This window comes from Strongylocentrotus purpuratus, unplaced genomic scaffold, assembly GCF_000002235.5.
Source record: "Strongylocentrotus purpuratus isolate Spur 01 unplaced genomic scaffold, Spur_5.0 spur5_scaffold_6, whole genome shotgun sequence".
Classification (NCBI taxonomy): domain Eukaryota; kingdom Metazoa; phylum Echinodermata; class Echinoidea; order Camarodonta; family Strongylocentrotidae; genus Strongylocentrotus; species Strongylocentrotus purpuratus.
In genome coordinates this window covers 27,344,456-27,359,285 of record NW_022145612.1, presented here as the reverse complement: position 1 = coordinate 27,359,285, position 14,830 = coordinate 27,344,456, and the positions used below count along the sequence as shown (strand labels likewise).

Genomic DNA, 14,830 nt, shown 5'->3' with positions numbered 1-14,830 from the left:
TCAAGGATTTTTACTTTTCGAGGCACTTTGTGATCATTTTGAAGCGCAATTTGTTTAGGGCTTCAATATTACACCATATCACATACACTGATAAAACGTAGGGCCATGCATCTCAGATTTAACATTGTTAAACGATGCCTTTAATGTTCGCATAATCAGCTGATGCACAAGTATTAGCTTAGTGGAATTTCCTCAGCTTTTTGTATGGCCTTTGTGATCGTGTAACAATTTTCTTTATCCACGTACCCCCCCCCCCCCCTCACCTAAATAAATATAATGCTGTCATTGTAGATAAAAGTCATAGGAACCAATTTTTTCCTCAACTCACATGATTTCTTAAATTGTGGAGAGAAAAAAAAGAAACAAAAACATATGTACTTCATAAGTAGAAAAGTATGTACAGCATTTTATTCAATACAAGTAATACCTGATTATGATACATTCATGAAAGACTAGTAAAATTGTAATAAAGATAATGAAAAAAACAGATCTCTCGCATGTCCCCCCCCCCCCCCATTTTCTATTACAGAAAACTATACCATCGGAGCCTTCGGAGGAGTAAACTAGACACAATTTAGGTAGCTGGCTTTGGGTTTGACTAGTAAATTGCTGTGGTCGAAATAGAAACATATTCTACATTTCACAATAACTGTAACATGCAAGTATAATTTTGGCATGGTTATGCAACAATGAAATATCGATCTATCGGGCTATGTATAATGCAATGTTTATGTTATCAACGATGACACGTTGAAATAAAGAAATATAAATAATTGTTCACAAGGTAATGTGGAAAGAGAATTCTTATTGGCATTATCAATTAATTGAGTAGTCACTCTTTGTGTTCATAAGAATGTAATATTTGGAAGTAAATAATACATTTCATTTGATAAAAAAAGACGAGATATGTTTTATATTTCATCTGATACCGCCTAAAAATACTAAATAACATAAATATATTTAAAGGTATAGATTGACGAGTATGGAATTATCATTATAAAGTAAAGTAAAGTTATACTTTCCAAGAGGGAGGAACTTTTAAAAACAGGGGTTGCACCCGCGGTTTTTACTCTCAGTGACATGTTCATATATCAACAAATTGTTATCTTTGACAACTGTGGTAGTTTATTTTTTATTTTTTTACCGTTTTCATCGTGTCAGTTAATCCACTGAGATAAATAGATTACACCATGAAAATAAATGCGGAAACATTGAAATGACTTATATTCTATTTAGAAATGCAAGATCGAAACTATTACAAGTGAAATGCAAACATATTACCACACATGTATAATCATATAGCGATAGGTTTATTTGCAATCGAATATAAACTTGTATTATATGATAACCAGTAATATACAAAACATTTAGAAATCGACTTTGTGTTGAATAACGACTCGACTCTACTATCAAAATTGACATAGTTGAAGATGGTCCCGTGACAGTAGTCCTCTTTCAGTCTTCTCAATATCCTTATCAGATCCGGCATTGTTGATTTAACTTGTAGATATTGTAGATATAGGGCCATAAAGGGATGAAATTCCTAGTCAAATTCTCCTTAAATGAAGGTAAGTCCGGTGACACTAATTTACATTTCCCTCCTGTTTTTATATTTAGCACGACCAATAAATGTCTCATCAAATGTTATTTTCAGAGAGTACGAGTGAGTTCGGCTGACTTCTGTTCCTTCTCCTGGAAGTTGAATCACCCTCAGTCGGGTGGAATTTCAGCTTTCCGCTGCCTGGATATAAGGAGGAAATCAGGAAAATAAGGCGGTGAGGCGAGTAAAACTTGACCTGAAAGAGACTCATGAGAGAAACAGGAGCCAAGGATGAAAATATCTTAGGATGTGCATCCGTTGCTTTAAGATAAAGAAGCAGATTTAGTTCTTCATCAAACCATGACCGTAGACTTTGGAGAAATCAACTAAATGGCAATTTCATAGCTATTTTTATATTCATATAGGAATCATGTACGGTTTACGTAATATGTCTTCAGAGTCATTGTAACGTCATCACATTCCAATAGGTGTCGGACAAGGCTACTTGAGCCTAAGGTTGATGTTTCGAAAGAATTTTCGATAGTTTTAATTAATGTTCGTGATTGTAACGGATATAATAATACCAAAGATTGAGAACACAAATGGTTAATACTAAATGAAGAGATAAAGTTACCTCCTAACGATGTATACCACTGCGGACACGACTCCGATGAGGATAAGGATGATAATGAAGAAAGCATACCAATGCCGCTGTCCCCATGACTGTTGAGATAGAAAAACAGCATCGATATATCAGTATACTGAAGAAAAAAAATCTTATAAATCAATAAATCCGTCGAAAATTATACATTGATTGCAAATTGAGACTTTTCAAAGATAAATGATATTTGCGCTGCATATATTGTGAATAACACAAGGACAAAATTTGTGTATATTGATTAACTCTAGTCGATAAATGATTGACGGATTCTCCCCTCCCCCCTCCCCAAATTCAAATAGTATGCTCTGGTAATAGGAAGTCTTTAATTGACAGGGCAGGTAGCTATGACGATTAATATTCCCAATGTTAATACTCATCATGGTTCATCACTATAACGTGCAAAGGAGCGAGGTAAAGGTCAATACCTTCTGAGAAAAACAAAATAAGAGAGAGAGAGAGAGAGAGGGAGGGAGGGAGACGAGGGATTTTCTGTGACTATCTGTGTCTCATCAGTAAATTAATCCCACCCCTGTATTAATCTTTATATGACTTGCATTGCAGGGGGTAATTCTCATTAGGGGAGCATAAGGGTGTCCCGTCAAATTTTGCTCTTTCTGGGGAGCTAGGGATCAAGAAACAAGGAAGTTTTGTCTTCCGTTTCTATGGCAATTTCCTATCCGCATGTTGTCAATTTGTCCATAATGGTTTTAATTTGTATCCCCTTCATCATCTCATGTTACGGATCTGTAATGTCTTATCCTCCCACGTTATCCTGCTAGGTTTAACTTTGACAAGAACTATCAACAGTGAAGAAGGCAGGGGGTGAGGCTTTAGTAAAGAGAGAGTTGAGGGGAACATTTTCGGCCATCTTGTCGGAAACTTTAGTTCTTCACCCCTTCTCCATTTATAATTGTCTGACGACATACATACGAATATGATGCAAATTAAGCAAGCGGTTGTTGACTCCACAGAAGAAAATGTATCGAATGAATCAAACCGGGTACAGTTGTAGGAAACAGGAACATGGTTGCGACATGAAGTGTGGACTAAGTTTTACGATATGTTCACTAATGTTGCCATAGTTCTCATAACAAGAATAGTAATGAATGGTGTACTACTCCTTACTAAAAGTGAAATTGTGCCTTATGCCCCTCAATCATTCGGGAACGCTTTTACCGAAGAAAACACAAGAAATTTCGTTTTATGCAACATAAAGTTGATGAATTTACACTTTCTTAAATTGTATCAGGAAAATTTGTGGTTAGTAGTCATTGAATTCAGAAGTGTCTTGCATTGCCTGATACCGTAAATTCTACTCAGTTAGATTCATGCAAAGGTATTGCGTTGGGGTGGGTGTATTTGGATAAGTATGACAGCAGAAATCTCATGCAACATCAACCATGATGAATCATCAACCTAACGTCAAAGGTCTTTCCGTCTATTTCCCAATAGAACAATTCACAGGTAGCAAACAAACATTGAAATTTCCGGGACAATTACGAAATCTACGCTCCGTTTCTATGAGTAAATACTGAAAACAGCAATAGCAACATACAGCCATTTCATTTAAAACGAAGGTTGATCGATCGTCTTACAGGCAAATGAAATGGTTTATTTTATAACATTAACAAAGGATAGTTGTATACGCTCAGTGCTTGAATGAGTGGTTACCTTCGGGAAACCATATAGTAAAACATTTCCATATTCATGACGTTCTTCTGATTTTCATTTCATGAAATTAATATTAAATTTTACAAGCATATATTTAACCTTCGTTTCATACCTTCTTCTTATTATTTTTATTAACACTGATTTCTATCTTCACATCAGGTGGCATCTGCTTGTCGACAAAGAGGCGATAAGGATGGATGAGTTTGTTGACATGGGCTTGAGGAAGAGCTCTCAGCATCAGTGATAGAGAATCGCGATCGGCAGGCTTATCATCCAGCATGGCGTAGATTGTTACGTTCGTAAATTCCATTCTGTAAAAAAAAATGAAAAAAATGACATAAATCAAAACGATGAGCTAAAGTCTCTAATAATTAGATCATAGGAATAGCCATCTGATTAAAACGATGCAACTTTCATAGCCATTGCAGCGATTTACGCCATTATTTAAATCTAGGTGGTCTAGGAGAGCAAGCAATACAAAAGAAAAATATGTAGTTTTCCGAAGATTGAAGGATTGAAAGTTATTTTTATAAGTAAATTGTATACATGGTAAACAGGGTCGTTCAAAGGTTTTTATTTCAAAGTGCGCTATTATATCTTATTCGACAGATTAAAATGTAGAAGTAGGATGATATCCATTTTCACTCATCTAATGGATAGACAGGTTTCAAACTTTATATAGATATATTATGTTTCTTATGTTTCTCTTAATACAAATGATATCTTCAGCGCATCAGCTAGTCAGCAGCACTACATGACTGAGTCGTGATTACCCTGATAAGGCTCCGTTGCCTGTCGTCGTGTCTATTATAGCGATGTCCACATTGGAACAATTATGGATGTCCTCAGTCTTCCCCATGGCTTCCATTAGTACTTCCTTCATCTTGTACTCCAGGCCGCTCAGTTGTGAGTGCTTTTCCTCAATCAGCAAGCTAGCTGTGATGTTCAGTAAATCTAGAGCAAACAAGGAAGAGATGGTTCAAATTAATATGTATCCTCCGTCACCATCGTTCCCATTGTGGTAACTTCCTTCCAATACCGTTTTTTAAAGGTACTATATTCCCATTTGCAGGCCAACGAAATGAAAAGGTTAAATTCCAACGGCATTCGAAATATGATACTAATTTAGAACTCCCCCAAGACAAAAAGGCTTGAAAATGTTTTTTTGTGGAAAAATAACGACCGTAATAGTTGTCGAATCTAATTTAGCGATCGCGGTCGTTTAATTAAATAGTCGGACCCTTGTACTAAATGGTTGTAGTTTTTTGCTGCGCAAAGAATCAATCAGTTTAAATTTGGCAATTAAAAAAAGTGGGTTATTGATGTAGACTTTTGAATAGACAGGATAGAGTTTTATTTTATCACTTCGCTTGGTATTACTTACATGTCTGGCATTCAGTTCCAATAAATCCACGGTTGCATTTACAGCTATATATGACGTCATCGTCAGTTACTCTATCGATCAAACACTGACCGTCGAAGCACTTGGTCGACCCACAACCGTCCTCATCATAGTCTTCACAACCCAGACCCGAATATCCAGGAGGACAGAGGCACCTTGGAATGTCAAACAAATTAGGCAACTATGTTAATTACCATGCAGACTATTTTTGTTTTTTCTCGCTCAAACATCGTAAGAACCAATCTGAAATAAAACAACCTTTAAGTGTCTTTAATACATTACCCTAAATAGATATGGATGTTAGATTTGATTACCTGATGATAATAACTTTTCAAGGCAAGCTTGATTTTTAAAGCGCCCCCTATCCCATTGACATTTTCTTCAGGGAAACATAATCCTCATCATCCAGTTTGAAATTTAATAGCCTTTAAATAATTTAAGTAGGATTATGATTACCTGAAATCGTCAGTTCTGGTGACGCATGTAGCATTTCCATAGCAAGGATTGAGCTTGCATTGATCAAGAACAGCCTCGCATCGGATACCCGAGAATCCTTCTTCACATTGACAGATGAATCCCGCAGTTAGATCAATACAACTCCCACCATGAAGACAAGGATCACTTTCGCATTCGTCTATTTGTATCTCACATAACCAACCTTCAAAGCCCGGTGGGCAATAGCAATAGAAACTGTTCACACCATTTAGGCAGGTTCCATCATTTTTGCATGGTTGGCTGTCACATTCGTTGATTTCAAATTCACAGTGCTCACCTTTATAACCAAGAACACATTGGCATTCGTAACTGTCGATTCCGTCGAGGCAAGTTGATCTATATTGACAAGGGTCACTAGCACAGTCGTTAATGTTTATTTCACAATTGATTCCTTCGAAGCCAAGAACGCATTCACATGTATATTCTTTAAATCCATCCACACAGGTTGCATTATTTTGACAAGGATCACTCTGACATTCATCGGTTATGATTTCACAGTGGTCTCCTTCATATCCTATGGGACATTGGCAGTTATAGCCATTGATTGCATCCTGGCAAGTAGCACCATTAAGACAGGGATCACTGATGCATTCGTCGCGATTTACTTCACAATTTCTTCCATAAAATCCCTTAATGCAATGACAGCGGTATCCATTTAATCTATCAAGGCAAAGGCCATTTATGCACGGGCTACTGATACATTCATCGACCTCATCTCGACAGCGCGACCCCTGGTAACCAGATCTGCATTGGCACGTGTATCCGTTCAGGCCATCAACACACCTGCTGCCGTGGTAACATGGATCACTCTGGCACTCATCAATATCAATCTCACAATGAGCACCCATGAACCCTGGACGACATCTGCATCGATACCTATTCACCCCATCTATGCATCTTCCATAGCTTGAACAAGGATTGCTTTCACATTCGTTGATATTCGTTTCGCAATGGGCACCTTCAAAACCCACTATGCAGGTACAGCTATATCCATTTATAAGGTCCTGACAGGTACCACCATGCTGGCATGGAATGCTCGCACATTCATCGATATCTATTTGACAGTCGTTACCACCAAAACCCTCGACACATTCGCAGTCGTATCCATTGATTCCATCAAAGCATGTTCCACCGTTCTGACAGGGTTGGCTGTTGCATTCATCTATGTCAACTTCACAAGTGACACCTTCATATCCCGCAGCACAGTCACAGGTGAATCCATTTACTTCGTTGATGCACTGTCCACCATGACCGCATGGTGCGCTCACACATTCGTCTAGCTCAAACTGGCAATGTACACCATAATAGCCTGGGAGACATTCACATCCATACCCGTCAATTTTGTCATAGCAGGTAGATGCAAACTTACATGGGTCACTTGCGCACTCGTCGATATTGATCTCGCAGAAGGTTCCTTCAAATCCTGCATCACACCGGCACATGAATGAATTGATCTGATCTATGCAGTACCCTCCATTGAGACAAGGAGAACTTTCGCATTCATCGATATTCACTTGACACTTAGATCCCTCAAACCCTGAATCACAAAAACAATTGTATCCATTTACTTTATCAAAGCATGTTCCGCCGTTCCTACAAGGATAGCTAGCACATTCGTTGATATCTACTTGGCAATTGGTTCCCATGAATCCGTCCAAACACTCGCATATGTATTGGTCGATGTTATCCAAACAGTTGGCTCCATTCTGACAAGGTGAGCTTTCACATTCATCTATATCATTTTCACAATGAATACCATCATATCCTAAAAGACAGCCACATATGTATCCATTAATCTGATCTCTACAGGTCCCTCCATTAGCACAAGGCTCACTTACACATTCGTTGATATTTATTTCACAATGTGTACCTGAAAATCCTGGTCTACAATCACAAGAGTATCCATCCACTAAATCTATACACGGTGCCATGTTTTGACAAGGAGAGCTCGCACACTCGTCTATGTCGACCTCGCAATGCATCCCGTCGTACCCGACAGCACATCGACATCTATATCCATTCATACCATCTTTGCATCGTGCCCCATTTTGGCATGGCTGACTTGAGCATTCATCGATATCAATCTCGCAATGAGTACCTTCAGTTCCGGGATTGCATATGCAACTATATCCATTGACATGATCTACGCATTCAGAGTCATATTGGCATGGGTTACTTAAACATTCATTGATATTTGTTTCACACCCTACACCGGTAAAACCGGCAATGCACTGGCACTCATATCCATTGACTCTGTCCAGGCAAAGTCCCCCATTGTAACAAGGAGAACTAGCACATTCGTCAATATCAACTTCGCATTGCGCTCCATCGAATCCAAAAGGGCAAAGACATACATATCCATTGATCTGGTCCTGACATCTGGCTCCGTTTTGGCAAGGTGAGCTCTGGCATTCATTTATATCTATTTCACACAACTCTCCTGCATATCCAGGAAGACAGGAACACCTAAACCGATTCACTTTATCTGTGCATGTAGCACCATTAAAACAAGGATTGCTCTCACATTCGTTGACGTCCGTTTCGCAGTGAATACCTTCATATCCAGGTTTACATTGACACTCATATCTGGATATGAAATCAAGACAGTCTGCTTTGTTTTGGCATGGTTCGCTACTACATTCGTCGATATCTATCTCGCAATGAACGCCCGTGAATCCCGGTTGGCAAAGACACTGATAGCTATTAACCTGGTCAAAACACACACCAGCATTCATGCAGGGATCACTTGCGCACTCATCGATATTAACTTCACAATGGACTCCTTCAAATCCATCTTGACACAAGCATTTGTATCGGTTGACTTTGTCCATGCAGATGCCATCATTAAAACATGGCTCGCTGATACATTCGTTAATATTATTCTCACAATTCGCACCATTGTATCCTGCTCGGCACAAACACTGGTATTCGTTAATCATGTCATGGCAAGTCGCTCCATGTAAGCATGGGTCACTCAAACATTCGTCAGTATTAATCTCACAATAGGTGCTTTCATAACCTGGTACGCATTCACAGTTGTAGCCGTTCACATGATCAAGGCAGCGGGCATCATTTTGGCAAGGATTGCTAGAACATTCATCAATTTCAATTTCGCATTGTACACCTTCAAATCCAGCAGCGCATCTGCAGAAATACATATTGATGTCGTCAATACACTCACCATTATTCAAACATGGGTTGCTTCTGCATTCATTTATGTTTTCTCCACATAGTGTCCCTTCGAACCCTGGTACGCAACTGCATTCAAATCGATTTACAAAGTCAGTGCAACTTCCGTTATTCAAACAAGGTTGACTGGAACATTCATTGATATCAGTTGAGCACAAGGTTCCATCATAACCATCCTCGCAGTCACAAGTAAACCCGTTGATTTGGTCAATACAGAGAGCGTCATTTTGACAAGGCGATGATTGGCATTCATCAATGTCAATTTCACACAAATCACCGGTATAGCCTGGTTGACAATGGCATACATAATCATTTACGCCATCCTCGCATTGCCCGTCGTTCAAACACGGATTGCTAGTGCATTCATCAAAGTTGGATTGGCATTCCTTACCACGAAAACCAGCAACACAAATGCATTTATATCTGTCGACTTTATCCACGCATGTAGCATTGTTGTGGCATGGATCACTGGCACATTCGTTTATATCGACTTCACAAAGGACACCTCGGTAACCTGGAACACATGAACAGGTGTATCCATTAACCTCATCCATGCAGGTAGCTCCATTTTCACAAGGAGAACTGGCACACTCATCAATGTCTGTTTCACAATGGATACCCGTATAACCAGGACTGCATTCACACTGGTATCCAGCAACAGAATCTACACAATTTGCTGAATTCATACATGGAGAACTGAAGCACTCGTCAATGTCATTTTCACAGTGCACTCCTTCAAATCCTTCTTGGCATTTACACATGTAACCGTTTACCTTGTCTTTACATTTGCCATCGTTGTAACAAGGTGCACTAGCACACTCATCTATGTTGTTCTCACAGAGGATGCCATCATACCCATCTGCACATTGGCACATGTATCCATTGATCTTATCGAGACAACTCGCACCATTCAAGCATGGGTTACTTCCACACTCGTCGATGTTAATTTCACAGAGAATGCCATCGTATCCAAGGTCACAACTACAAGAATATCCATTCACTTGATCCACACATGTAGCACCATTTTCACAAGGTCCGCTTTCACATTCGTCGATGTCCACCTCACAATGAATTCCTTCAAATCCAGCAGTACACTCACAAACGAATCCATTGATTTCGTCCCGGCAAGTTGCTCCATTACTACAAGGATCACTGCTGCATTCATTGATATCAACTTCACATTCGTTTCCTTCAAAGCCAGGTCGGCATTTGCACTTATATTTGTTCACTCGGTCGATACAAGTTCCCGCGTTTTGACAGGGATCACTATCGCATTCATCTGTATCTATCCCACAAAGGATTCCTTCATATCCAGGTAGGCATTCACATTCGTAGCCATTTATCATATCTACACAAGTAGCTCCATGTTCGCATGGTGATGAGGTACATTCATCGATGTCAATTCCGCAGTGAATACCTTCATAACCTGGCCAACATCGGCACACATATTCGTCCACTTGGTCGATGCAAGTTGCATTGTTCAAACACGGACTACTATCACATTCGTCTATGTCATTATTGCAGTGACGTCCATTGAATCCCTCAAGGCATTCGCATATGTATCCGGCAACCAAGTCTACACATCTTCCATCATTAAAACATGGCTCGCTTGTGCATTCGTTAATATTTGTTTCACAAGTCACTCCTGCAAATCCTGGAACACAAGTACACTCGAATGCATCTATCATGTCGATACACGGGGCACCATTAAAACACGGGTTGCTGCCACATTCATCTATGTTAACCTCGCAGTGAGTACCCTCAAAACCGTCCAAACACCGACATTTGTATCTGTTCACTCGATCAACACAAAGTGCCCCATTCTGGCATGGGTCACTTTCGCACTCATCAACGTCTGTTTCACAGAATGTTCCTATGTATCCTGGAACGCAGTTGCAGTAAAATCCATTGATGTTGTCTATACATGTTGCTCCATTCTCACATGGTGATGACGCACATTCATCAATATCCGTTTCACAGTGAATCCCTTTAAAGCCTGGAAGACACTCACAGGAATATCTATTAATTTCATCGAGACATGTGGCATTATTCTGGCAAGGCATGCTACTGCATTCATCTATATTTACTTCACAAAGGATACCTTGAAAGCCAGCAAGGCACTGGCATGTAAATTGATTTATTTCATCAACACAGACGCCGTTGTTTCGACATGGTGAGCTTTCACATTCATTAATGTTAGTTTCACAGTGGATTCCTTCAAATCCTGGGACACATTTGCATTTGTACCTATCCACACGGTCTATGCAAGTTGCGTTGTTCATGCAAGGGCCGCTCATGCATTCATCAATATCCACCTCGCAATGTACACCTGTAAAGCCAGGGTTGCAAATGCATTCATATTCGTTAACGAGGTTGGAACAGACAGCGTCGTTCTGACACGGATTGCTAGAGCATTCGTTGATTTCTGATTCACAATGTATTCCTTCATATCCTGCTAAGCAATGGCACGTGTATCCATTCACTTTGTCTTCACATGATGCGTCGTTCATGCAAGGTGAGCTTGCGCATTCATCAATGTCAACCTCACAGTGTGTTCCTTCATATCCCGGAGTGCATTCACAAACGTACTCATCGATCCTATCCAGACAGGTGGCATCATTCTGGCATGGGTCTGAATCGCATTCATTGATATCAATTTCGCAGTGGGTACCAGTATATCCTGGTAAGCATTTACACTTGTATTTGTTCACACGATCAATGCAGCTAGCACCATTTTGACAAGGTGAGCTTTCGCATTCATCAACTTCATGTTCGCAGTGAGTACCAACGTATCCTGGATCACAGTTACAGATATAGTGGTTTATCTTGTCAGAACAAGTGGCTCCATTTAGACAAGGATCAGATCCGCACTCGTCAATGTCTACATCACAGTGTGTTCCTTCAAAGCCGGGTTTGCAGTCGCATTGATATCCATCGATACCGTCAACACACGTGGCATTATTCAAACATGGATTGCTTTCACACTCTTGAATATTCATCTCACAAACCATCCCGTTGAATCCTGGTTGGCACTGGCAAACGAAATGGTTGACGTGGTCTTCACAAAATCCTCCATTTTCGCAAGGGTCGCTTTCACATTCTTCCACGTTTACTTCACAATAAACACCTGAGTAGCCAGGTAAGCAATTGCACCTATACTTGTTGATTCGGTCTATGCAGGTTGCACCGTTCAAACAGGGATCACTATGGCACTCGTCTATTTCAATTTCGCAATGAACTCCTTCATATCCGGGACGGCAGTGGCATTGATAACCATTGATCAGGTCCTCACAAGAGGATCCATGTTCACATGGATTACTTGAACATTCATCAATGTCTACATGGCAATGTGTGCTTTCGAACCCTGGCAAACAGTTACAGGTGTAGTGGTTGATGTGGTCCACACATGTAGCGTTATTCTGGCATGGAGAGCTAGAGCATTCATCTATGTCAGTTTCGCACGTGACTCCCTCAAATCCAGGGACACAAACACATTCAAACTGATTGATTTGATCTAGACACGAGGCCCCATTCAAACAAGGACCGCTAGCACATTCATCGATATCCACTAAACAATGTGTACCTGCATATCCGAGGAGACATCTACACTTGTATTTATTGACACGGTCAATACATTCGGCACCATGGAAACAAGGAGAGCTTCCACATTCATCAATGTCATTTTCACAGTGTACCCCATCAAAACCAGGAGCACATTTACATCTGTAACCATTGATACCATCCATACACAAGGCCCCATTGGAACAGGGGTCAGACTGGCATTCGTTAACGTTTGTTTCACAGTGTATTCCCTCAAAGCCGGGAACACACATGCAGTAGTATCCATTTACCGAATCTGCACATATGGCATTGTTGAAGCATGGATTACTTGCGCATTCATCAATATTCTTTTGACATACTCGTCCGTTGTACCCAGGTAAACAACTGCAGCTAAACCGATTGATATCATCATTACAAGATCCTCCATTCTCACAAGGGGAGCTTTCACACTCATCAATGTTGGTTTCACAGTGTGTCCCTGTGTAACCCGGGACACATTCACATTTATATCCGTCTACCTCATCAACGCACAGAGCACCGTTGTCACAAGGGTCGCTTGAACACTCGTCTATTTCAATCTCACAGTTTGTTCCTGTGTATCCTGCCTTGCATTTGCATCGATATTGATTGACTTTGTCAACGCAGAGTGCACCGTTTTGACAGGGGTCGCTGGAACACTCAGCAATGTCCGTTTGACAATGTACTCCTTCATATCCAGGGTGACACGTGCACGTATACTCATTCGTTTCATCAACGCAAGAAGCACCATTCTCACATGGTGAGCTGGAACACTCGTCAATATTAATTTCACAGTTCGGTCCTTCGTAACCTGGTGAGCATTTACACTGGTATCCATTAACGCGGTCTTTGCAAGTTGCGCCATTTTGACATGGGTCACTCTCGCATTCATTTATATCAATCTCGCATTGTAAGCCAGTGTATCCAGGTGAACATACACATTCATACCGATTGATATGATCAATACATGTTCCGCCATGTTGGCAAACAACACTTGCGCACTCGTTTATTTCTACATCACAATGGACATTGCTGTATCCTGGACTACAACTACATGTATACCCGTTAACTTCATCCGTGCATGTCGCACCATTCACGCAAGGCAAAGATGCACACTCATCTATGTTGATTTCACAGAAGATACCGTTATATCCTGGTGTACACTCACAGATGTAACCATTCACTCCGTCAACACAAGAGGCATCATTTTGACATGGACCACTCGCACATTCGTCGATGTTAATTTCACATTCCAATCCTGTAAATCCTGGCTTGCAAATGCAGGTGTATCCATTTATTCCATCTTCACATGTTCCTTGGTTCATACAAGGTGCACTTTCACATTCATCGATGTTAATTTCGCAGTGAATTCCTTCGAAACCTTCTTCACATTCGCATACGTATCCATCGACTCTATCGAGACATCTGCCATCATTTTGACAAGGATCGCTGTAACATTCGTCGGTATCCGTCTCACATTCGGGTCCTTCGTATCCGGGAAGGCACACACATATGTATCCATTAACAACATCGACACACGGTGCTTCATTTTGGCAAGGATCACTGTTGCATTCATCTATTTCAATCTGACATTCTGCACCTTCGTACCCCGGTAGACAATCACACCGATATCCATTGACAAGATCATTGCAGGTGCTGTCATGAATGCAAGGATTACTTGCACATTCGTCAATGTTTAACTCGCAGTGTACTCCATTGTACCCAGGAGCACAACTACAATTGTAGCCGTTAACCCCATCTAGGCATTCCCCTCCGTTAAAACATGGATTACTTTTACATTCGTCCGTGTTAATATGGCAGACTTTTCCTTGATATCCTTGGTTACAAGTACATTCAAAGCCATTGACTTCATCAACACAGGTCGCTCCATTTTGACAAGGATCACTGGCACATTCGTTGATATTAACCTCGCAATGTTCTCCTTCATAGCCTTTGACACATCTACATTTATACTTGTTAATTCTGTCTATACAAGTGGCATCGTTGTAACAGGGATCACTTGCACATTCATCGATGTCAGTCTCACAATGAGTACCGGTAAACCCAGGAACACAGAGACAGATATATCCATCAATACCGTCGGAGCAGATAGCATTGTTGTGACAAGGATAACTGGCACATTCGTTGATATTGAACTCGCAGTATGTCCCAGTGAACCCTGGGGGACAGATGCAGGTATAAGCGGCATATCCATCGACACATGACGCTCCGTTTGTACACTCGTTCAGTTGACAGTCGTCGGGATTCGTTTGACACACATTGCCTGAAAATA

The 14,830-nt window shown here is 40.5% G+C and overlaps 1 protein-coding gene across 1 annotated transcript in view; it reads right to left on the bottom strand.

The window, feature by feature from the left end:
* Positions 1-382: 382 nt before the first annotated feature.
* LOC575027 (fibrillin-1) overlaps positions 383-14,830 on the bottom strand; it is a 28,698-nt gene continuing 14,250 nt past the window's right edge. Inside the window, exons 7-12 of the mRNA XM_030972406.1 lie at positions 5,731-14,821; positions 5,257-5,429; positions 4,646-4,826; positions 3,985-4,183; positions 2,175-2,263; positions 383-1,741 (exon numbers count right to left, since the gene is read on the bottom strand). Coding sequence (XP_030828266.1) covers positions 1,711-1,741; positions 2,175-2,263; positions 3,985-4,183; positions 4,646-4,826; positions 5,257-5,429; positions 5,731-14,821 — 9,764 coding nt within the window. The 3' untranslated portion in view covers positions 383-1,710. The remainder of the gene's footprint in view (positions 1,742-2,174; positions 2,264-3,984; positions 4,184-4,645; positions 4,827-5,256; positions 5,430-5,730; positions 14,822-14,830) is intronic.